Source organism: Furipterus horrens, unplaced genomic scaffold, assembly GCF_987537825.1.
Source record: "Furipterus horrens unplaced genomic scaffold, mFurHor1.1.pri manual_scaffold_8, whole genome shotgun sequence".
NCBI lineage: Eukaryota > Metazoa > Chordata > Mammalia > Chiroptera > Furipteridae > Furipterus > Furipterus horrens.
Window position 1 is genome coordinate 14549868 of NW_028327178.1, and position 26557 is coordinate 14576424.

Genomic DNA, 26557 nt, shown 5'->3' on the forward strand with positions numbered 1-26557 from the left:
ATCCCAGACTGCTTTCCATTGCCTTAGCAACCCCCTCCTATGGGCCCTCCTGCTTCTCCCCAGCGATCTTAATCAGGTCTCTCTGTATCAGTACCATGACTTCTGCTTAGATTCAGCAATACTTGCCTGAAGGAGATTTTTATCCAGCTATAAAAAAAGTGGTGTGCCTTTTGGAAATCTGCCTTGAAAGCATTTTCACCATTATGCTAAAATTTTATAGGAATAAAAGTCAAACAACCTGAGGCAGAGGGTGACCAGATTTCCATCAAGTCTCAGGCTGAACACTGGCTTAAAGTGTGTGTGTATGTTGGGTGCCTGCTGATTACTAATTATAGAGAAAGGAATAAAGAAGGCATTACTTTCTCTTCTTCTTACCTGCGATACTAGTTTACTTTATGTTATTAGCTGTAAGTTTTGGGTTTTAGTGTGTATATTGTCCTAGAAACAGTTCATGTGCCATCTCAGATTTGCTCAACTTCCCCCACCAATCCTTGTCCGACCCACTGCTGTTTGCTTTGTTCTCAAAACCCTGGCACCAGCTTATGCTCTCCTTAGGGTTATCGAGCCCTGAGTATTGCTGCTACCCTAGACCAAGCCACCATCACGCATGTGCTCATTGACAAGGAGAGAACCCCACATTTGCACACTCACCAGACGCTCTAGCACCCAGAGAACTCTCCTTGGGTACAAAACCCAACCTGTCAGTGGATTTTGACTAATGATTAACAAAGACAGAAACAGCTCACACTTCTTATCCAGTCATTGCCGGAGACACACAGCCTCACAGAAGACACGATAAGAGGCCAAGCAAGCTCGGTATTTGTTCCAAACTATGGTCAGCTCAACAATATGCAGCCATCATCTGACTTCTTTCCTTCCTTGGCATGAAAACTGGGTCTAGTTTTCATGGAGATGTTTAATCTACTGTGAATTCCACCGATATTTTTATAAACGTGAACTTACTTTCATATTTATAAAATAGAGAACAATCTCTCTGTTTATTCCCCAAGCTCCCCTTCTTCTCATTTTCCAACCTCATCATCACCCCTGGAGATTGGGGTAGAAGAGATCAAAGTGGCCTAAGCTTGGGATCATTTGATTAGATGACTTTTAAGAATTATTAGTTTAAAATTTAAAAGTTATTTAACAACAAGAGCTACATAGAATCAGCAATACTGAGAAACTAATGTGCATAAAAAAATCTATGAATTTATGATGCATTTATTAAGATGATCATCCAGAAACAAAATATATAGTGAAAGCATTATAGAAATGATAAAGTTCAAAATATAAAAGGTATTCTTGTTCAGACCAATAAATGCCACCTGCGAGGGAATAAAAAAAGAATGTTCCCTTGAAGTGAGAATATATTTTTATCCCTAATGCGTTTAATTCACCAAAAACATGCAAGACTCCACATGTGAACACTGACCTGTGAACAGGTACCACAGGTTGTTCGGCTCCAGTGTTTCCATCTCGCCCCTGCGGGTTGTCTTTCTGTGTCGAATTTTATAGCCGGTAATAAATCCATTTTGTGTTCCTGATGGAGGAGGCAGCCAGCTTACTTTGATGCTCTGTAAAGTAACGGGTGTAAATTAAAACATTGGAGAAAGGATGAGCAACAGGACAGGGTAAAAGAATGACCCAAATCTAAGTGGAAAGCAGAGAGGCAGAAAGTGGTAGGAATTTCCCCTTAGAACCAAATTAAATCCGTTCTTACAGTTTGTCAGTATTCCTATTCATTTAATTTTGTCAACAGTTTTTTGACAATTCATTTGATTAGCTAAGTTCTTTAGGAGATGAACTAATGAATAAAATATTGATATACTGTCCCTGGCTCCCCAAAGAACCCATGGCCTTAAATACACACAGACTCATCTGCCCCTACTACCTCTCCGTGTATACACATGTGAATTTGTTCTCTGCTCTCAAGTTGTTTTAAAAAAGTAAATAAGATTTGATGACTGATTATACCTTCTGGTTGTAGTTCACTACTCATTTTTATTTTTCAGCGCTTCAAGGTAGTCAAAGCAGAGATCATCACCATGAACAATTTTACAAAGTAGGAAGCTGAGGCACAGAATCAAGTGAATGGCCAGAAGTCACCTTATGCCATCACTAGAAGATATTCAACTGTTGAGTCTAACATTTTTTTTTATCTTTCCATACTAAAATACATAATCATAGAGTGTCTACTTGGCAATTCTATTACTACAAAATGCTCTTGAAAGGAATAAAACTGAATTTAAATAATAAGTTTTAATATAACCAGTGGGCATTCCCATAAGTAGCCCTTGGCAAGTCAAAAAGCATCATTTTCTAAGGATTACAAGCTTGTTTTTTAAAAAAGTCAAATTTAATTTCAAATAGAAAATAAAAATACATATGAGGATATTAAACCTTAGACTGAGGGGTAAAATCTTAGGGTTTCCAGTTAGTAATTTGCTATGGCTTTACTGAATGACCTCTCACCTGTTTTATAGTGACTGGAATTTCAATGCACATACCAAAAAAGGGCGAATATCTGTGCTTAGTATGTTTACCAAATGATTTTAAATCACCCGATAAGCCTGAAGAACTTAATTATACTAATGATTACATGAGAAATACTTAGTTTTGACAAATAATTTTTAATTTATCATATTTGGGGATTTTTAGTGATTACATAAATTATTCCCACATAGCCAATACCTTAATATCAATGCCTATAGCCATTAATTAATAGAATCTGTTATACACCCTGCATGCTAGTAGGTTAACCCTCACAATGATTATTACTCATCTTTGGAAGTAATTCAATCATGTTCTTCATCCACATATGTGGTTAACAGCTAAATTTATTAGCACCTTTTATGCTTTCTCATTGATTTCAAGCAAACACCAGCAGATTGCAAAAATTCTGATGCTCAAATTCTTTCTGTGTAAATTCTTCTGCAGATGATATGGCCGGATATCGCAAATCATATTGTTTTTGGAAGCTGAATGAAAATGTTCAGCTATTTTCTTTTATTTTATGGTGTAATGTATTTCTTTTCTATATAAGATCTGCTCTTCCAGGGCTCAGTAGCTCAGACTCATTGCCTGTTCCCTTCACCAATCCACCTAAAGCTGTCACTGTTACGGGTAAATTCTTATAACATGATCTAGTCTTCATGGGAAGGCCGGGTAATGACTTTTATTAAAAGTACTTAACGCATGACCTTTGACTTTTGAAAAATCAATTCTAGTAGCTGTGACTTGACTTTTGGCCCTTTTATTACTTGAGAGGGAGAAATTAATCCTTTTCACTGTTGCAGTGACTCAAGGATTAATTTCACTATATATTTTTTTCAGATTTGGAAAATAAAAAACTGTAAAACTAAGCTTCCCCAAATCCCTCCGTCACCTTTTTAGTTACCATAAAAAATAAATTAGCTTACAAATATCATGGTGAAAAGCAGTCAGGTTTATTGATTTAAAAGAAAGGGTCTGATTGGCTTTTATTTCCTAGTGGTCTGAGATAGCCCCATCCAATTTGGGGAGGTGGTACTAATTTTTCCACGGACCCCATTAATTTATTTCTTCTTCTTTCCTTCACTCAAGGTGCTTATGAATAGTAACTAAGAGAACACCCCCTGCCACAAAACTGATAAGCCCAACACCTCAATTTTTTTTCAGAAACCACATTTCACCACCTTCTATTTTTAATTCCACTTATCCCATTGCACCCTGACATTTTGCCTTATTCTCTCTAGAGTGAACTACAGGGGAGGACAAACTCCTTTCAAAACACATTCAGCTTCTTTAGTAAAGAGCCTTAAAACAAAATTCTCAGTGGTTTTATCTAGAGAGCATTCCCACAGGAGGGAGCTGCAGGGCATCATTCCAAGGAGGCCTTGTAGCAAAGAAGGATGCCTTGGTTCAACAATAGCAAGAACCTATGGAAATGAAAATCAGTTCTCCACTCTGCCCCTTCTTTCTGTGCTGAATTTCTGGTGACTTGCTGAATCTCATGTAAAGTTGCTTGAAGAATTAAATATGCTTTCGGTGAGGCCCTAGGCACCTTTATTAAAGAGTGCCCACAGCACTTCAAAGAACCTCTTTTTATTGTACCCCCCACCTGTCACCTGATTTGCCTTCCCTCTGCCAGTGCCCTAGTTCAGACCTTAATTAATAGCCATTGCTCAAAGTATTGCTTTACCCACGGGATCCCTGTGCCTCCAGGGTCACAGTGCTGTCACCCACATCAGCCCTCTTCCTTATCAGTAAATGAGCCACTTAAGCCCTCTGAGCCCATGTTTCCTCATCTGCAGGATGAGTGAGCTAATGACAGTACCTACCTCAAAGGACTGTGGTGTGGATTGAAAGAGACAATGGAACTTGTTTGGAAACTTCATCAGAGGGCTGGTGCATAATTATTATGCAAGAAATTATAACAACTTCAAGAAAGAAAGGAAAGAAAGAGAAAGGAAAGCGGGTGAAGGTGAGAAATCAAGAGATTGCGAGACAGCGAGTGGGGAAGGGTTGAGTAAAGAAAGGAAAAAATAAAGAAGGGTAGGAAAGAAGTAAGCAAGGCCATTAACAGAAACACGAATAGGAAAAAAAGTAAGCAAGGCTGTTAACAGAAACAATGCTCAGAATATAGGACTAATTATTAGTGTATTGACTTGGTTTTCTTCTGTATATAAAAGGAACATTGAGAGAGATATGCTACCTAGCAACAGGTATAAAACTCCTTTTCATCCATAAATATTTAATGACCAGTTTACAGAGTACTATTCACATTTCTTATTGTAGCCAATAGAACCTTCAGGCACGAGTGTAAAAAAAAAAGAGGCCAAGGAATAAGGTGGAGCTGAGAAAAATGCAAAAAAGAGAAGAGATATAATATATATTTTTGGAGGTAGACTTGATAGGACTTGGTGATTTATCAACTGTCAAGTGTAAAGGAGGAAAAGTCATTAAGAATGACTCCTAAGGTTTCGGGCATAAGCAACTCAGTAGATGATAGTGCATTTACTGGGACAAGGCTATCTGAAAAATAACCCACTTTCAGAAAAATGTTCACCTGACCTGCCGGCAGCATCATTAAATGATAATTCACGGAGAATGTAGAAACAAAGGCTATCCATATTGATAATACCCTAGTTAGTGCTGGGCAGGGCATTTTAACTTTTATCATTTAGAATAAATAATAACTAAATATCAAAATTATACAATAACCATGCAATATTTAACCTTTGACATTTACTTACTTAAATACTTGGTAAATATTTCTAGTGATCATCTGAAACCTAATTGAATTTCAAACTAGGATAGAAATTAATTTACTAATAAAACACTACTTTAAACTATTATGTTTAAACTGTGTGAACAATTTCCAAAAACTGTTTTGCCTTTTGGTAAACCTATACACTGGATGATACTAACCAGGTATGAATTTGATAAAATGTCCGTAATATATTATAAAAATCTCTCTATATTTTTCTTTCAGTTATATAATATTCTTCAGGACTTTGCATGTTTTTACTTCGCTATCATAAATATGAAATATCTTGTGATAAGTGAAGTTAGAAATTTGGCTAGCATACTAAAATTGACATTATTGAGTTCATGTAGACATCTGTTGTTCAAAATGACCTAAAGCCATGTTAGCAAGTACTTTGTGTGACACATTTCCAGAAGTCTGCTGGTAATACATAAATTTTGAGTTGAATATTTGTGCAATTATAAAAATATGGTGATATGTGAGTTGACTAATGTTTAATTTTAAATCAAATTTTATAAAACTTTAAAATTCAGGCAAGAAATACTGCTTTGTTTTTTAAAAGATATGAAAGCTAACTTGTTGCAATATTATTTAATGACTTTCAAATAATACAAACATTTCTTCATCTATAGATGTGTTTAGTTTAAAAATAGCTTTCCAAAAAATAGTCTTTCTTTTGTCCCCCTGCCTTGGTGGCTTCCTGCTCTTCATAGCTAGTGCTAAGAGAACCCCTTATAGAAATTGTGTTCAACTTGATGTACTCTGAAAAATCCTGCCCTGGTTATGTAATATGCTAAGCCACACGGGGACAATTTCTCAGGTGGCTCAACTTCAAATCAAATACTGCAAATCCACTTTGATTTGGGTCCCAGTTTTAGTACCTGGGTTTCTCTGGTACGGATGCTGCCATGCTTCTTCATGAATGTTCTTTTGCCATGCTAACCTGCCTGGATCATTAAAAGCATCTGACAGCTAAGACCGAGTCCTCCGGCAGCCAGTCTTGTGAGTCTATCTGAGGCTGGCTGACACTTCCCTGACAATATTTACTTGCCCCTTTGAATCTCTAGGCATGTTATCTGCTTCCATACTGAACTGCCCAGACCTACTGGCCTTCTGAATCACCCCCAAAGCTCTTCCTGCATCTCTCACGGGGCACAACTACTATCTACCACTGTTTTTCTGTATGCTGTGATTAGACTTCCTGAAGGAACATCCTTAATCACCTTACTTCTTCCTGAATTTAGAGACACATCCCTCCTGACACTGGCTCTGAATGCCATACTCATTCACCATGGAGCTACTGTTTGCAGGTATATACAATGAGCACATACCAAATTAAAAGAAAAATTCACACAGTGTGAGAAACGTCATCTGGTATACGCTCCATTTCCTATATGTTCCATCTTTATATGTCTTAGCTAACTTAAACTAGGCTACAATTAAATTGATGCTGGGAAATTGACATGCCACCACTTTGTTCCTTTAATCAAGTTCTGGGAGCTCAGCCTTAGCAATTCCAAAGAAAAAAGGGGAAGGTAATAACTTAACCTAACCCACTTCACTTAGCAGCACAGGGGCCTTGACCCCATAATGCAAGTCAGACATGTTTCCAATCCTTCACTGTGAGCTCCCCAATCTATCATTGTGCGTGGGAACAAAGGGCACCATGGGTATGCTGACAATTTGACACTCTGGTAGGCTGGTATTTTGCATACTTTCAATGTAACCTTTTACAAATATTTCTTGGGTTATTAAAAGATGAGACTCAGAGTTCTATTAGGAAAAAGTAGAATAGTTGAGTGTGGCCCATAGAATCTTCTCTTATGATAGGACCAATTCAACTCTGGTCCCTAACTTTATGCTTATTCCATACAATACATGCTAGATGTCTTTTAAGAATTAAGTCTACATGTTAAATAAAGCTCAAATCCTAGGCACAGCTGCATGGAAATACACTAGGATCTCCTTAATTGTTATAGCTGTGTGTTTAGAAAATTTTATGAAATGTTCTGTCTAGCGTGATGTTTCAAATCGTTGTTTAAAGAGAGAAGAGTATCCTGCAAATGAAAGATATTCTGTAAGTATAATAACATGTACTATTACAGGAAGCATAATCGTCCACTCAGCTTTTCATTAATTTGCTAAGTGACATTAGGAATCAGTTACCTAAAGGCATCAATTGTGCATCTCATGGTCATCCCTCTCTCCCATCCAGTTGTTGAGAGGTGATCAGTGAGAAAAAGCATAGAAACATCAAAACACTGTAAAAGATAAGGTTCTACTCTTATTTTATTTTGTGATTGTTAGTATTAGTAGTAGTGTGAACATCTATTTTAAAGTACAGAAAAGGGCACTGAACAGTGAAAGAATTTTTCAAAGAATTGAGTCATCAGATGACTTTGGCCTTATGTGATTAAAGACAAAAATGAATGAATGAATGATTCTCATTCAGACTGAATTATCTTCATGAACACCTCATTTGGCCACAACAGCTAGATTACACTTCCTTGGGAAACAACTTTCTTTGCCACTCAAAAATCATTCGTTGCAATGTGTTAACAGAGTGGGTTCTTTATGGCAGATTTTACCATATTCTGATGGGTGGCCCACAGAAACATTGATTTCTCTATTGATTACTAAAACCCTGTTGGAGTTAATTCTCAGATATATAACTATATGGTTTTTATTACTTTAAGAAAAATCAATTAATCTTTCCTGCTAGTCAGTCTTTCTCAGTCAACTAAAAAAATTAACCAAATATTTCTAAACTAACCATGAAAATCACCCCCAAACACAGAGTATAGTCTACCCTAAAAGAGGTAGAACTGGCGTGCACCTAGCATCTTCTTTTTGCAAACTCCTGGATTTAAAATGGCATATTTTCCTGTGATAATTTGCTATGCAGAGCCTAGCAGTCAGGCCTGTTTTCTTTTAGATCCTAGAAACTAGGAATGCAATTTCAAGAGGGTATTCACATTTTGACAAAATTCCATTATAAAAAAAAAGCAATTTGGTTGTTCCCTAGAGTTCATGATAAAGTGATCTTACGAATAATACATTTCAGAATTTGTCAGTATCAATAGACTTTATTCTCTAGTGCCTAAATCATTGCCTGAAAGTAAGCTAGATGTTTAGGGAGGATCATTAACTCTTTCAGATCACTAGGCCCTGTCTCAGACTATTCATTTCTGCTAAATAAAACTTCTAAAAGCAATATAACAGTCTTGATGCAGGAACTAGAGTTAAAGCCAGAACATAAATACATCAGCAGCATTATATGCAAAATTAAACCCTTGAAAGGCACACACACACACAGACAAAAAAAAACCCAAAACGGACCAATGTATAATTTAAGGCAGAAACTACAATGCCCACTTATTTTGCATTCCTTTTTGGTTGTAGAACAGAAACCAACATACTAGCTGAGCAGTAGGTGAATGACATAACTTCAGGATAATTGATTTCCCCAGATATATAAGCACACTGAGACAAAAAGTTAAGAGTTTAAATACTGGATTGTGCCATATGAAAATTCTGTTACATATGTGATAAAATGCTTTTATCAGGAAATAACCAGTAAGATCTCAGGGTAATATATGCAATAATGTACTCCTTCTGAAATGATCTTGACATACCAACTGGGTTTGTAAAAAATGAAACATTAGTTTGAAGGTTGTACAATGCTCAGTAAGAGAATAAAAACCATAGTTTTTAGATGTTGTTCTCAATATTTTTAGAGTAATAAAACTGGGACCTTTAAAATTATTGTCACAAAAAACAACTTCTATGTTCGAAACATGATTGTAAATGAGTTTCATCCTGTACAGAACAATTTCTTTTTCACTTTTATGTATATTAAAATTTAGACAGGGCTGATATTCAGGAATACACACATACAACTGAATCTATATTACATAAGGAAATAAAACCATATTATGAAACCTTTGAAAATGCACAAGTGGCTATTTAACAGAGGCACATCTTCAAGCAAACTGTCAAATTAGGCCCTAAATAATTAATCTCTGAAACCAGCAGGCTTTCAATCTCAGAGCAGCCATCACAAAGACATGACTTCCCATGTAATTACATGGGACATTACAGTGTATTTATGAGGTCATTTGTTACAACGTACAGTAATTACAGAGTACTTACATAGCTATTTATGTCTCATAAAACGAAGTGAGACTAAATATTTTAATTGCATTGGAGAAATAAGGGAAAATATTTGAGTTCCAAATGTCAGGTGAGATTATAGGTCAGATTCACATAACTCATATTAACAGCTGGCTGCTTCAAGAATCACAATCATTCTGCAGTACTTTCTTGCTGGAAATGGAGGTTTGAGAAATATTCTTTCAAGGATAAAGTAAGAGGAATTGTTCTCAATTTCAAGCTTCAGTTAATGTCAGAAGATAGACCAATAATATAAATTACTAATTACACTTCACATTCAAACCACAAATGTCCAGGTGTCAATGGAGCTCCTGGATTAAAAATAATGTCATGTACAATGTTTTTATAAATGACATCCCATACAACTAGACAGCATAATCAATTAGTAGCCCTTTAGTTTTTTACTTCTGTTACCTTGTATAAAAATGGTATTTGTTCAAATTTTCAGAGTGCCTATTCTGTATTACACAGCCTAAACCCATTCTCATTTCCTTAAAAAGAGGGATCTTCAAGTGACATTTCCCAAGTTTCTTCTGCTTATCTCAGCCTCTATTTGAAAATTCTTACTTCATCTAACAGGTGAATTATGGCAGCTGACTGAAGAGGTTTTCATGCTTCTTACATCTGAGACACCATTGACATAAAAATAATCAAGCGGTTACATAATTACATACATTGCTAATTTTTAAAATTATAATTAAAACCTTTTTTGGATTGTTAATGATCTATTCTCTTTGGATTAATGCCCAAAGCAAATATTGCTATTATTTATATGCAATGCCTTATTAATTTATTCATTAAACTTGCCAAATGCTTGCTGCTCTGTTCCTGACAGGGCGCTGTATTAGGGACACCTTCAACCTAACACACTTTCCTTGAACTGCATGGACCATCCCAGTGATAGATTCTACAATGCTGTTGGTAGCTTGGCCTTATTAGATCTATTAAGATAAGTAGATATCCCATACTATGGTCTCCTTTTGAAAGAATGAATTCTGACTTTATATTCAGAGTTTATGCCTTTCAGGTAAAATGGTCAACATCTGATGAAATATGAAATGCAAATAATGTTACCCAGCCTTTGCTTATTCGTGATAAGCTGCCTTTCACTGATAGGATTCAATGATTAGAAAGTAAAAAATCACTTTAATTATGATGATATAGGCAAAATTTTCCTTTCTAAGCTCTAGTCTGTCTTATTAATTTCAGCAATCACTTTTCAAAAGGCATACATGTCAAATTTTTTTGTCATGCAGATATTCTAACCACCAAATTGCTATAAATATGTGAACTAATTAATCCCTGTAAAGGCTGATCAGCAGGTTGACAGTGATACTGACAGCAGCCTCCTGGCCCAACAAGATTCTCTCAGTGTTTAATGACTGTTATGTTCTTTTGTAATGGGCCCCGAATTGGCCAGATCCAGATACTCAGACCCATCTGCAGAATTTTGCTTGTGAATATGCAAATAAGCCAATTAAAATGCACAGATTCATTCAACAGTCAGGTCAGTTTTGATCAGTTGTACCAATGTTATTTACACATGCAGAAAGAGTAGGTCCATTTCCCACAAACATTCAGAAAATCTACACAGACAGTACTTGGGAACACATTCTCAATATGTTATTCCAATTTAAGAACAGTAAGAGGTGATTTCCTTTTGGAAAAAAAATATGGGTAACTATCAATACTTCAATCAGTATTTCAATTAGATATGCAATCATTATGTGTCTAATTGATTAACAATTAACAGCACCTGTAGTTGGCTATAATTTTAATTACTGATTACATTATGGCTGATTACTTAAAATGATATCTACCTGAGCACTTCTGGATTATAAAGAAAAAACAAATTCAGAATAGTTAGTCTATTAAAATAGAAATGGAAATCAATACAATATTTTAAAATATTTTTATTTTAAGCAATATTAATGAATTTTTCTTTAATTATAGAATGTGGAGAGGAGCTGACCAATAATCATTTTAATGTAACTAATCTGTTTTCCTGGAAGATGTGGAAGTACTTCAGAATAAGCTAGTGACCTTCAGAGCAATAGGAATGAGAATGAAGGTCCTAGGTAACCATAGCTAACAACAGAGTCCTGTTTCTAATATGCTTTATTAAATATTCATGTTTTAGAAATGATTATGTTTATTGATCTTTTTTCACAAATACGACAGACTAGTCAATAGTCATCTTCAAAAAAGTTCTTGGATTACTCTTCTTGGGTCCTAAATAATTGTTTCACATTTTTTTTAAAGTCAGCTTTAAACTAAAATGCCTTATATACAAATGTTTATAGCAGCATTATTCATAATAGAAGAAAAAGTGGAAACAGACCAAATGCCCACCATCTGAATCTGCTGAATGGAGACACAAAATGTGGCATATTCATACAATGGAATATTATTTGACCATAAGAAGAAATGAAGTAATAATAATATATGCCATAACATGAATGAAGTTTGAAAACATTATGCTGCTTGAAAGAAGCCACTCGCAAAAGACCAAATGGTATAAAACTGCATTTATAGAAACTATACAGAATAAGCAAATCAGTGAGAGAGAAAGTAGGTCAGAGATTGCCTATGGCTGATGCATAGAGGGGTGGGGGAGAAGGAAAATGAAGGGTGATTATTAAAGGGTACAGGATTTCTTTCAGGGTTGATTAAATATTATAATATTAATTGTGATGGCAGTGTAACTTTAAATGGGTGAATTACATGGTATGTGGATTATATTTAAATAAAGATGTTACAAAAAATTAGAATAGTATAAAGAACCTAATGTTCCCATCACTTGACTTCAAATTCTCAGTTCACTGTCATGCTCATTATACATATCTACTAAAACCTCCTGACTGAGATTTTGTAAAAAGAAACTCTGCGTATGTTGTAAAGTAGAGAAACACAGTATGAATAGGTCTTGCAGTTAAGTGGGAAGTACCTTCTGAAGAGAGGTGAATACAACCCTTTTTTATGCTATCATACATCACTGGCACAATGGCCTATACACATGGTATTCACAAATGTTTGCAGATGACAATGTGGCTGGCTGGGCAAAGGAGGCAGTGCATGGAGCAGCTAAGTCCTACTGCATGGCTTCAGGTGCTACCTTTGAGGATATTTAGGAATTAAGGTACATTTAGGGGCTAAAGCATTTGCAAAGGACTCCAATAAAGTCCATGGGAAAATTCATGGGAGCCCCATCCCAGCTCCTTTTAGAAAGGAATCTTATATATGAGAGTTAGAGGGCAAACATAGTTCTAGCCTACACAAGGTGTCTTTCTTTTTTTTTTTTTAGAAGAGGTTAGGGGGATATGGAGTGAAGGCTGGTGAACTATTGCATACAAATGACTGATTAAACTAGGTATGAAATTTATAAAAGGACTCAGAAAACTATTTTATATCCTTATCTATTTGCTTAAGATCAAGAAAATGAAATGGAAATATATGTAATATTTTCATAGGCTATGTGCTTTTTCTGATAGTGCTTAGCACAGTTCTAACTTTCCATTTGTTTGTTTGATTATATGATTAATGTGTTTTTAGCTCCATAGAACTTAAAGCTCATGAACTTGCCACAGAATTCCCAGTTTTAACAACAATGACTAAAATTTAAAATACACTCAATAAAAAGTTGGTGAATGAACTAATGAATAAGTTTTTTAAATGGGAATAGTCCTTGCTTTAATCAAATTCCACTTTTTAAATAATTTTTTATTGTATTATTTTGCATTACCATTGATCTTCCTTATACCACTCCTCTGCAATACTGTCCAAGCCTTAGTTTGATTCAAAGTTTTTACACCCTGCATTTACTACTTAGTGATCAAGACGTATTTACAGATGGAAAGACTGAAACTCAGATGTTTATACAGTATTTTCTGTTTATCTTATATAGTTAATCTAAATTTCTATTAAAATCATAAAAGAAAATATAAGATTGAATGTAAAGTGAAACTGTTAAGTAATCAAATAATTGGAAGTTACTTGCAAACAATATATGCTTTGTAGCTACATTTAAGAAGTGCATAGATTTAATGTAATTCCTATCAAAATACCAATGGAGTATTTCACAGAACTAGGACATATTTTCCACAAACTTACATGGAACCACAAAAGATCCCAAACAGTCTTAGCAATCTTGAGAAAGAAGAACAAAATTGAAGGTATCACACTACCTGATATCAAACTATACTCTATAGCCAGAGTAATCAAAACATCATGCTACTGGCATAAAAACAGACATATAATTCAATGTAACAGAATAGAAAGCCAGAAATAAGGCCACAGCTTTACGGTCAAGTAATATTTGACAAAGGGGCAAGAATATGCAAAGGGGGTAATAAATGGTGTTGGGAAAATTGGACAGATAGATGCAGAAAAAGAAACTAAAGCACCTTCTTAAACCACACACACGAGAATAAACTCAAAATAGATTAAAGACTTAAATGTAAGACTCAAAACCATAGAAGTACTAGAAGAAAATATAGGCAGTAAAGTCTCAAACATTTCTTGTAACAATGTTTTTTTCTGACATATCTCCTTGAGCAAGGGAAACAAAAGAAAAAACAAATGGGACTATAGCAAACTAAGACGTTTTTGCACACCAAAGGAAAACATCAACAAAATGAAAAGACAACTCACTGAATGGGAGGGCATATTTGCCATGATACATCTGATAAGGGGCTAATATAAAAAATTTATAAAGAACATACAACTCAACACACACACACACACACAAATCCAAACAACTTAATTTAAAAATGGACAAAGGATCGAAATAGACCCCTCTCCAAAGAGGATATACAGAGGGCCAATAGACATGTGAAAAGATGCTCAACAAATCATCAGGGAAACGCAAATTAAAACCAGAATGAGATACCACCTCACACCTGTCAGAGTGACCATCATCAATTAATCAACAGACCACAAGTGCTGGAGAGGATGTGGGGAAAATGGAACCCTTTTGCTCTGTTAGTGGGAAGGTAGATTGTTGCAGCCATCATGGAAAACAGTATGGAGTTTCCTCAGAAAAATTAAAAATGAAACTGTCTTGTGACCCAGCAACTCCAAAGCTGGGAATATACCCAAAGAAACCCAAAACACTAATTTGAAAGAATACATACACCTCTATGTTCACTATGGTATTATTTATAATAGCCAATATTTGGAAGCAGCCAAGGTGCCCATCTGTAGATGAATGAATAAAAACAATGTGCACACTTAAACATTGGAATACTACTTGGCCCTAAAAAAGAAGGTAATCTTACCTTTTGTAATAGCATAAATGGACCTGGAGAATATTATGCTAAGTGAAATAAGTAAAATAATCAGAGAAAGACAAACACCACAGAATTTCACTTAATGTGGAATCTAAAGAACAAATAAACAAAGAAACAAAATAAAAAAATATCATAGATATAGAGAACAGACTTACAGCTCTCAGAGGGGAGGGGCTTTGAGAGCTGGGAGAAAAAGGTGAAGAGATTAAGCACAAAAAAGCCTCACAGACACAGACAAAAGTATGGTGATTACAAAAGAGAAAGGGGGTGGGGTAAGTATTATAGAAGAGGGTACAGAATGAATAAATAGTGACAGAAGGAGACTTGACTTTGGGTGGTGAACACACAATACAATATACAGATGATATATTATAGGATTGTACACTTGAAACATATATGATTTTATTAACCAATGTCACCTGATAAATTCAATAAAAAAGAACTGCATGTGTTTTTTTTAAATTACACAGTAATGGTCATATACAATGTCATGGTGGAAGCATTTAAAAAGCTGGTCTCTTATGAAACTGTGGAAGTTTATTCTGATTATCCCCAAAACAATCCAACTCATTCCAAGGGAACTTATAGCATTTGTCTGGTACTTCAGGCCCTTCTGCAAGAGGAGAAGATTACTTATTGGTATATTTTCTCTATATAAATACATATGATTATTTAATATCAAATTATAAAACAGTTGATCTCAGATTAAGCCATACAAATCAGTCAATATTCAATTTTTTTGACCTATAAAAATAGTGATTTCATATAGTTCAGATGAATAAAATGGTTTTATTCTTCATCTAGTTCCTAGTGGCTACATTATGAACTGGAGGTATTAGGTTTGCTGTTTTTCCAACACTGTTAACTGATACTGACTTTGAGAGAGAAAAAAAATTCATACCAGAGGATGCCTGTCAAAGAGGAATGAACAAGTGCTAGAAGCTTAGCAATAATGGAAATACAACAAGGGGTTTCACAGGAAATAGCAGAATTCCCCGTAAGTTCAGAGCACGCACCTTCATCTTACCTCAAACCTTCAGAGAGGCTTTCAATCAGATGGACATTCAAAGGTTTGAGACTAGAAACAGGATCTGGTGTTACAACATGAAATGACCTTCAGCAACTTCATCAACATTTGTTTCCTCAATATACTGGTCCAAATAACAACAATAAAACCCACAGAAATCTCTGAAATGTAAACAGTAATGAGATTCTTGGCTACTAAGTACATTCAATATTAGCAAAGAAAAATATTAAATCTAAATTCCTGGAGAAAACAAAAATAGCCGTTTGCATCTGACATGAATGCATCTCCTGTGATGGATGTCCATGCTATATATTCATTCATTCAACAGGCAAGCAGCATTGCCATGAGAAGATTAACTCCCAGGCTCCTAAAACAGGCTACATCTGAATCTCAGCTTTAATCCTTAACAGCTGTGACTCTGTGGGTGCATGTCACCGACCCTCTCTGTCCCTGACTTTCCCCAGCCACACAATGAAAGAAACACCAACTTCATTGTGTCGTGAGGAGCCAACGAAAACAACAGAGGTAAAGCACTTAGCGCGCTTTTGCAAATGCTGCATCAGGCTAAATGGTGAGTCAAAAAGTGAGTTCTCAGCAGAAGGAGATTGAAAGGAATCATGGTAAAGAAAAAGGATAGTCACATCACTAGGGATTTTCTTTTTCTTTTAATCTAGAAGGACTTTTGACAACAACAGAAGAAGAGAGAGATCAGACAGAGAGGAGGAAACACAAGAAAGATTTTGCTTTACCTTTGTCACATTAATGCAGAAACAGAAAATATTAATCCTGTGTCACCTTAAGGAGTTAACACAGTTCCTTACAATAAAGTCTGTTAATGCACAGAATGGATATAACAGGTATAATGCGTTTAATGCACATTTCACACATCTAAGAATCACGTAAAAACCTTTCTATGGCAGTGTTACACCACCAAGTAAATATTCTCACCTGAAAGAAAATTTTCTTTCTCCATATAAAGGATGTAAAGGAAAATTCTAGTCTTATCTTGAAAATAAGATCAGTATATGCTCCCACATCCTAGGCCCATAAAAGTCCCAGGTATGTGAATGAAAGAGCCATGAAGTTAATTAGTCATGTCTTATTATACATAATGCTAAAGAGCTGCATGCTTGTGTTCTTATTCAGATGCTAGGTGATGTATATACAGGCTTGGCAAAAGTAGGTTTACAATTGAGAGTACTTGAAATGCAGTTTATTCTTTTATTATTATTTATTTATTCCTTATTATAGTATTTTCCATAGAACAAATGTGAATCTACTTTTGCCCCACCCTGTATGCTACTTATCCTGTCATATGCCTGTGAATATTCTTAGATGTTTGTTATTAATACCAACTCATTTAAGAAAAACCCATATTATCCCCTATCTTCCTTTAAGGGAGCACAAAACAAAATACCTGTCGCAGTTCCAACTATTTAGGAAAATTCAGAATAACTATGGAAAAAATCCCATAATAAATATTATTTCTCAAAAAATATTGCAGCCAGTGTCCTGAAATAAGCCATTCTCTTTCTCTCCAGATACATGTATGGGAACTTCTCAGCAGAAAATTGCTATCACATGGAGTATCATCAGAGCTGGTGTCTTTACAAATGTCAGGAGCTACCTGGAGTCCCCCTGGCTACAAACACAGCAGCATGGCCGCTCATCAGCTCTGCTCTGTGAGGCCCTGTGGGTAGGAGACTTTCTGAGGAGGGAGGGCTTTATTTCTCCAGGTGATCCAGGGATCAGTTAGGTGCAGTCCGCTGAAAGCGGAAGATTTCACTAGGAGCCTAGCTCACTGATTTTTGCTGCTCAGTTATATCATCAGGAATGCAAAGTTGGAGAGCACCGGGGTATGGGAAACAATTCTTTAACACTTCAGACAGAAATTGAAGGAGACAAACCCATTCCATGATATTTTCTAATTTTGTCAAAATTACATCTGCTGTCAAGTCAGCTACGAGAATGTTGAAACAGTAGTAAAACTGACGTGAGAGGGGAATACTCAGGTCACGTTCTCATGAGGCAAGCAAAGGTGGTGAACGAGCAGAATAACAAGCAACGCAGCATCACCCCCATTCAACCCGAAGACGAAAGTAAATGGAACACTGTGAGACTGCTGAGTGAGGTGCCTGACTGGGGCCCTACTCTGCAGACAATGCATGCCACTGTGCGCCCTACGGTCCAATGGCAAAAGTGGCTTACAATCCCATCCCTGATTATGGTAAAATATTTCAGTGGCTCAGGCTGTTGTCTATAAAAAGATGTTTCTGGTAAAAATAAAGATACATCTAGAGCTCCCAGGACCCTCAATAGCCAATTCAAATAGTGGACCCAGCTGACCAAATGCAGTCTAAGTGCAGCAGATGCAGAGGCATCCCAAGTCCCCAAAAGACTGAGGGTGGTTGAATCAATGGCCATCTGCATCCCTCAAAGTTTATTTTTGCCTTTGTTTCCTAAATCTCTCAGACAGAAAAGTTCTTAATAGGCTCTTGTTTTAAAGAAAAAGCTAAAACCTGTCAGCCTCATTTCCACTCTCCCAATCTCATAGACCTCCTGAAAGACGGTGAAATATCTACAAAAATGATTTTAGTAATTTAGAAAGGAGCATGAAATATTAATATGTGGACATTAAATTTAATCTCTGCCTGTGTGTTGAAAGTACTGTATTTCTTTGATTATACTTTCAAAGTAGTTTGCATGCGTTTAGATTGCCGCATCCTAATTCTCTTGTCTGACTGCCCTTTCTTCATTACTTCCTATTTTTCTAATACCTGGCAATGATTAAGCGGGGTTGGGTCTGAGGTCCTTGGCCGATATCACTCTGCATACTCTCTCTACATGACTTTTTAAACCAGTTTCCATGACTTCAGCTCCCACATCACTGGGTACCTAGCAAAGCTATCGTCCTGGTTCCAATACTGACCCAAGTCCCAGAATAAAAATTTTCACTGTCTTATCAATCTCTTAACCTCAACATCTCATTAGTGCCTTAAAACCAAAGTGTCAAAAGTCATGTTTAGTCCTAGGGTAATTCCACCATCACTTTTGGCTCTTCTCTCTCCCAGACTTCTCTGCACTCAAGCTGGCATGAGGTCCTATTTATTTTATTTTCGGTATATCTCAGACACATCCTTCCTTTTCATCTGCACCATCATCTCAGGTCCAGATCCAATCACCTCTTACTTGAGTCACATCAGTAAAATCTTAGCTGTTCCAAAATTTTATGAAGTCTCTGGCATCAGACTTGTCCTAACATGGAAAGATCACTGAAGAAAAGAGAACATTTAGAGTAATTTGGTATTGCTCTTATTTTCCAAAGAATTCAGAAAGCAAATTTTGTTTATTGCCACCAATGAAAATAAAGCAAGGACAATGAAGGGTGAATTAGAATTATCATGTGTGATGTGTCTAAATACAAATTGTAATGTTCAAAAATATTTAAAACTTGGTAATAAGAAACAAGGGTAGATGTAATTTTTCCATGGGGCTTCATCAGACCTATATAAGGGTCATTTAATTATCTAGAGGAATATACTTTATTAAATTTACTGCTTATTATTGATTAAGAGACACTAGTTTAGAGAAGTTATAGGTTAACTTGTAGATTTTCTGTCCAGTAGAAACGTGAATCACTTCTGTTTAGCTGGGAAGAAAATGTCAGTTTATAGTTTATTATCCCAATGGACATTAATGAATTTTATAACCCTCCTAGCAATTTTATTCTAACATTCCTTTATTAAAGCACCCATAAATACCAGCCTTGCCATCTTCCTAGTTCTGTCATTAATTAACGAGATGAATAAAATGTTCTATATGTTCATTTTATATTTATATGGGAGTCATAGTTTTAATATTTTTGAAGTTATGCTTTTTCAATTGCCTAAAAAAATAACTGATCCTTAAGAAAACTTGCTTTAACTCATGAAGACTATCTTTATTTGCATTGCTGATATAAAGGTAGAAAAACTATTATAGCTTGATTTTTAAAAATAATATTAAAGTCCATAAAATTTGCCACACATATTACCAGTGATTACCCTCTAGTATTTACTACCCTACTCACTCTGGAAACACCAGACATGCCTGAGAAAGAAAACCAAGAGAAAATTATAGGGAGGCTATCTTCACTAGTCCTTCTTGATGTATTTGGTGGGGTGTAGCTCTCTCTTTGCCATGACCAATTTCTCAAAATAGGCTTTTTTTTTTTTTTTCCCTTAACTACAATGGCAAAATCTTTGGTCAGAGCATTTTGCTCCAATTTTTGCGTGTTACACTGTAATAGGATAACCTAAAGGGAGCCAGACAAAAAGGGGTTGGATGAAAGGACTAAAATTTACAGCCAATGGAAGAGAACTCTTTCTCTGTGATGTGTTTAGTCAGATTGTAGTATTTAGGGCCAGAGGAGATTATGTCATTGACTCAGTTTTCCAAAGGTCAGTAGAATTTTATAGTAATTGTAGTGAGAGGCTGGGGTGGGGGAGGGTGTTGGGGGGGAAGGGAGAGAGAGAGAGATATCAAATCTTCCCTAGTTCCACTGTACAATAATCTTTACCTTCTTGGGACTTGCATAGCAGTGATAGCCTTAAGCTCAGAATCCAGCCCTTGACAAAATATGGCCTTCTATTGCTCTCTAACAGTTTCTGGAATGCATGTTTTATTTTCAGTAATGGGAAGGCAATTATACTTTCAACTAATTTCAATCTTCTGCAAAGATGAGATTTCTCCTTTACTTTCTGTGTATTCCTCACTACCCTGAGAATGCACTAGAGATATCAAATACTAATTATCCTTATTTGCATTGATTGACAATTTGAAAATTTCAATGCAGTTGGGTTTTACCGCTGGAGGACAAGATTTGGGAATTGCAGCCTTAAAGCAGAAACAGTTCCCCTCTGCCCTTTGGCATATACCCTACCCAAGATGTAATTGTCTGGGATCCAATGATCTGTACATTTTAATGTGCAAAAGGATCACTTGGGGAATCTGTTAAATGTAGAATTGGATCCAGTTGAAGGAATCTGAAGCCTGAGACTACATTTCTAACCATATCCTGCAGGATGCTGGTGCTGCTGCTGCTGGCCAGGAGACTGCACGCTGATTAGCAAAGGCTTAGGTAGTTTGTTTTTAAAATAAAATAGTGATCCATTTCAGGCTTCTAGTTTCTGAATAAAATCAGCATGCACAGCTGTTTGTAAAAGGGATGGGAGTCCAACTGTGCTTTTCAAACTGATCCCTCCTTTCACTGAGAATAATACACTTGTGAAAATCTAAACTAACCTTAAGAGTAGGTCTATCTCATCTTCTCATATACAACTTGCAGCAACATCTTTGCCCAAAGAAAAATATTTTCTCCTCTTAGCCTGGTATCTAAGGCTCTTTGTAAACTTGACCCAAATTACTACCCAATCTAGCTCTTCCTTCTCCAAACGCCAGAGTCCCTGACTCACCTGCCACTCATTCACCTGGTTTTAGTTAACAATTCTCTTATACCTGGAGAGCATTTCTTCTTCTTTACCAATCCTTCTCTATTTTTAAATTCAGTGTAAATGTCACATCTTCCTTGAAGTTCCTTCTTAATCTTCCTCTTGCCTCAAATTCCTATTGAGAAGTAACTGCTCCTCTTCCTGTGCTGCTGCAGAACTTTGGGTTATGTACACAATTATATAAAAACAAATAGCATTGTAGTTAAAACCACGATCTATGAAGATATATATGCATTCATTTATTCAATTGGTCCAATTCTGACCTCTATGGACTATAAAGCTTATCCAGAGTCCTTGCCTCAAGGGAAGTACAGTCTGGTATGGAGAGACAAACACATAGACACAAAAGGCTATTTCATCTACTGACATGTTGTTTGAAGAGGACAGAGGAGTATAGTATTCCCTCCCTTATCACAGGTCACGGGTATTACATTCTAGACACCCCCCCGCCACCATAGGTGAAAATCCGCGCCCCCTCATCCCCCCCGCCACGATAGGTGAAAATCCGCAAAGTAGAAACTTTACATTTATTTTAGTATTTATATATATATTAATGCTTTATAAACCCTTCCCACACACTTATAAACCATTCCCAGTCCCTTATTAACCTTTCCCACTCCCTTATTAACCTTTTCCACACTTTTATAAACACTACTTATGTTCTTAAACATATTCTACACTCTTAAACCTACGTAACTTCAACAGCAAAATCCTGTGATACAGCAAAAAATCCATGATAAATAATTAAATACAATATTTAAAAAAATCCCGCGATACAGTGAGGCCGCGATAAGTGAACTGCGATATAGAGAGGGGGTTCTGTATAATGAGATTGGTAGCGATGGTGAGTGAAGAAGGAGCTGCTTTAGTGGGAGGTTGGGCGAGTCTCTTTAAGGAAGTGGTATTTATGTTTTCTGAGACCTCAGTGATACGATGAAGATGGACATCTGAAGGTCTGGAGGAAGGCTGTCCCAAGCTGAAGGAACAGAAAGTGCCAAGATCCTTCGTAAGAAACAAGGCGTTTTTGGTTACTGACATGTCAGATGCTGAAGAAACTGCGGGAGGTAGACGAGGAGCAGAGAGAGAAGAAATAGAGGCAAAAAAAATGGACTGGAGTGACACTATCACTGCTAACAACAAGGGTCAAGATCGAACAGAAAATATTAGAGAAAAAAAAGATCCATTATTGCTGAACAAAAAGCTTCAAGGTTCTTCCCACCTGTGCCCCTCTCCTCCACTGAAGGGAATGTGTTACAAAGGAGGGCAACTGCTTAAGTACACTTTGGTTTTCCCCCCTAAGCTCTTTAGTGGGTCTGATCTAGAATGAAAAAAAAATCTAGTTTACACTAACAACGCATTGCTAAGTAGTTTCTTTAGAAATTCAGCATTCCATGTTGAAGACAGCCTTAGATGGTAGTACCCACTTACCTATGGGGGTTATGTTCCAAGACCCCCAGGGAATGTCTGATACTGCTGATAGTATTGAATACACACACACACACACACACACACACACACACACACACACACAGACACACACACACACTATGTTTCTTCTGGTATACATACCTGTGATAAACTTTAAATTAGGCATAGCAGGTGATTTAAAACACTAACAGTAAATGGAACAATTATAACAATATACGGTAATAAAAGGTATGTGAATGTGCCTTCTCTTTCTCAAAACACCTTATTTTTCTGTGCTCATCTTTTCACCCAAAAGAAACACTTTATGGCTTCTCTTTGGCATATCTGCATTTCCAGCCTCATTGCTCTTACACTTTGGGGCCATTTTTAAGTAAAATAAGGGTTTCCTTGAACACAAGCCCTGCAATATAGCCATAGTTGATCTGATAAGTGAGAGGGCTACTAAGTAACCCAGTGTGGATTGCTGGACAGAGGGGTGATTCACATCTTTGGCCTGAGGAAGAGAGATGGCAAACATTTTGTCATGGTACTCAGAATTGCACACAATTTAAAACTTATGAATTGCTTATTTTTGGAATTTCCCATTTCATATTTTCAGGCCATGGTTGACTGTGGGTAACTGAAACCACAGAAAGAGAAACTGTGGGTAAGGGAGGACTGGGGTATGTATTTTCTTCTACAACTACAGATACAGCTCAGTCTTATAGTTTCCCTCAGGTAGGGATTCCAGGTCCATCAGCAACAGCAGCACCTTTTGGACAGAGATTTTCCATGGCACCACACATAATCCCCAATCTCACTGGAGTCATAAGACACGTGGTGACAGACAGAGCTGTGAATTCTGTGGCATCCTTGGTGTCCCACACACTTACTTCATACCTAAAAATCGCATGTAATGAAGGCATATTGCAATCTATTCCATTGAAAAACATTACAAAAATAGCATTGCCTACCATTGTTCCAAAGAGGATGAAAGGTTAACTTTAAGAATTAGATTTATAGCCCTGGCTGCAGTGGCTCAGTGGATTGAGCATTGGCCTGCGAGCCTAGTGTTACTGGTTCGATTCCCAGTCAGGGCACATGACTAGGTTGCATGTTGGGTACCCAGTTGGGGGTGCAAGTGAGAGGCAACCACACAGTGATGTTTCTCTCCCTCTCTTTCTCCTTTCCCCTCTCTCTAAAAATAAGTAAATAAACAAAGAAGTTATTTTAAAAAATTAGAATTAGAGCTAGATTATGAGGTCCTAGATGATGGAGGAAAAATCACAACTCTTCAATTTAGTCCCTGTGACACATTCCATTATGGATATAACATGATGCGATTCTTCTGGAGAATCGAGGGTAGCCCTCTCATACACTGTCCTCACCAAATTATTTGGGAATATTTAACTTACTAATATAAATTTATATATGTGTGGTTTAGTTTGAAAACAAGGAAGTATATGATAGTGTCTTTGAAAAGTGAGAGCACAGTTTTATCACGTTTTGCCCCATCCTCCATCCGCCCCCTTTAACGTTTTAAATACTTTTGGAAAAATTCTTTTAAAACTTTGCAGCTTGTCAACGATGCCTCTTTTATCCACCTCTCTTAATTAACTCCCTTCCTCAGGCTTGCCTGGGGCCCTATTGATTTCTCTCTCCGGCACAATGTGATCAGTGGAAAGGAGCCATTTTCGTACGCGGTGGAGCTTAGGACTGGTGCCTTACGGATGTGCCAGGGTCACGCGTGTGATGTGTGGACTCCACTGACATAACTCATTTGGACAACAGGAGTGAGCCCCTGAAGTGCCAGGGAGTTGAAAAGAAGATTCCTATTGAAGTAAAGGGGGGGGGGTGAAAAAAAAGAGTAGCAAAAATAGATATGACCTAAGGAGATCAATTATGAGGAAAAAAGATGTAACTCATAAAAGGAAAAAATTCCCCATAGCATGGAAACCCAGTAAAACAAACCCAGAATGTATTTGCAAGTAGTCAGCTCTCAGGAAACACTTAGGAAACTTAATATTTAAGTTTTAGAATGGGATTCAGTACCAAAGGATTTTCTTGACAGAAAAAAAAGTATTAATTGAATATTTTGAGGGTTTTTCTAAAAAGAGATTTTAATGAAATTGGTTTTTTAAATTTTAACTAGTGTATAATTTGCTAATCCTACCTATCAAGTTTCATTTGATGGAAATCTTTCAATATAGACATTTGGTTATTATTAATATAGCTGGTCATGGCGCAGGTCAGACAGTGCATATGTACAGGGGACTATACCCACTGCCAATGCTAACAGCATAAAAAGGACAAGTCTCACCAACCTAAAAGGAATTCAGGGGCACGCATATAATTTTTTTATCGTGAAAAACATCATAAGGTGATTATTATTCATAAGAGCTCATACTTTTGGCTCCGTGGGCTTATGGTATCTTAAATATAATCACAGCATCACTACATTTAATTTATGACTCCGTACCACTTGTCTGCATGTGGCTGATCTTACTGCTCTTGAAAATTCAGGAATAATCAAGCTAAATTATTTCCATTTAGTACTGGATCATTATCCCCCTTTTACTTTTTGCTACTGACTTATAATCAAGGTTTGGATCCAATCAATAACTGTGTTCTTTTCTCACTAGATTAATTTATATTTCTCTATATCTGTTGAGCCTATTATTTATCTCTACATGAAACTTCATTATTAGAGAATCATAGAACAAGTTGGTGATATTTAAATAATCTTTAAGAGAATAGCCTTTCTGAAATAATCAAAAGAAAACAATTATTTGAAGCTTTTTTTCTAATGAAACATTAAGAAGTAAATTTCACTACCTCAGTCCAGTACAAGATACTAAATACTCTTACACTTACAAGGATATCTTGAAAAACACACAAAAGTTAGGGTTATATTGCAGTGCTTAGAACTATATGTGGCCCAGAGTAGGCATTTGATAAAAATTAATAAATGACTGAACAAATAAATAAATGAATAAATTCCATGAAGAAATAAAAATGGTCTGAGATATAAACAAATGTGACATAAATATTCATTATAAATTTGTCCTACAAGTCAGGATCATTTGTAATGATAATAAGGAGAAAAATGCATGTATCCTCAAATGAACATTTTGGCAAAAAATGACAATTGATAGTTTCTTGAGAAAGGACATATTTCAAAACTCAAACCTGACTCTCTCTGATGAGAATAATCATTCATCAGAAATGATCTTACATAAAAAATGCAATTTATAATCTGCTCTATTCCTGAAATATTTAATTAGTTAATACTACATTTCTCCATATTTTTGGATCTGAAAAGTGGTCTAGGGAACATCCACTCTACTTCTCAGACTTTTTTTGACCTAAAGCTAAATGACTAACTCAGCTGAAGAGACCTTAACTTAATGGATTTAGGTCAGTCCATCGTTAGTTGCCTAGATTAACTATTTATTTGTTTAAACAAATTAACCAGCCAATTCTGCAAAAATGCCAAGTCTCCTACCCTTGTAATGAGGGACTACTCACTCTGAGTCAGAGAAGATTTACTTGAAACATCTTATCACAACACAGTAAACTGGGCAGAATTGGTGTGATGTTAATGGAGGCTACACAGATGGTCTTTTCCTAAAAAGAAACTTTAAAGAGAAAATAAGTTTCTGTGTCCATTAACTATAAAGACAGGCAAGGAGACAATGGATTCACTAGTCTTCTATTAGTCCATAGCAACTCTTACTTAACTGAGGTTGATACCTCAAAAATGGAGCCCCGTGATTCCTATTTCTTGGTATTTACATCATGTGAAATTCCCTCCTCCAGAGTATGGGCCGGACCTACTGACTTACTTCCAATAAGTGAAACACAGAAAAAGTGATGGTAACAAAAAGACAGTGGCTTCTGTCTTGAGTTGCTCTCTTGCTGCTTA

At 36.3% G+C, this 26557-nt stretch overlaps 1 protein-coding gene and 1 pseudogene across 2 annotated transcripts in view; one reads left to right on the forward strand and one right to left on the reverse strand.

Moving 5' to 3' along the window:
• Nucleotides 1–26557, reverse strand: part of DCC (DCC netrin 1 receptor) — a 1006514-nt gene that overhangs the window by 180882 nt on the left and 799075 nt on the right. For both annotated transcript variants that reach the window (XM_090285089.1, XM_090285088.1), the window contains exon 13: nt 1433–1574. In XM_090285089.1, coding sequence (XP_090141215.1) covers nt 1433–1574 — 142 coding nt within the window. The remainder of the gene's footprint in view (nt 1–1432; nt 1575–26557) is intronic.
• LOC150002541 (large ribosomal subunit protein uL11m pseudogene) overlaps nt 17760–26557 on the forward strand; it is a 36318-nt pseudogene continuing 27520 nt past the window's right edge.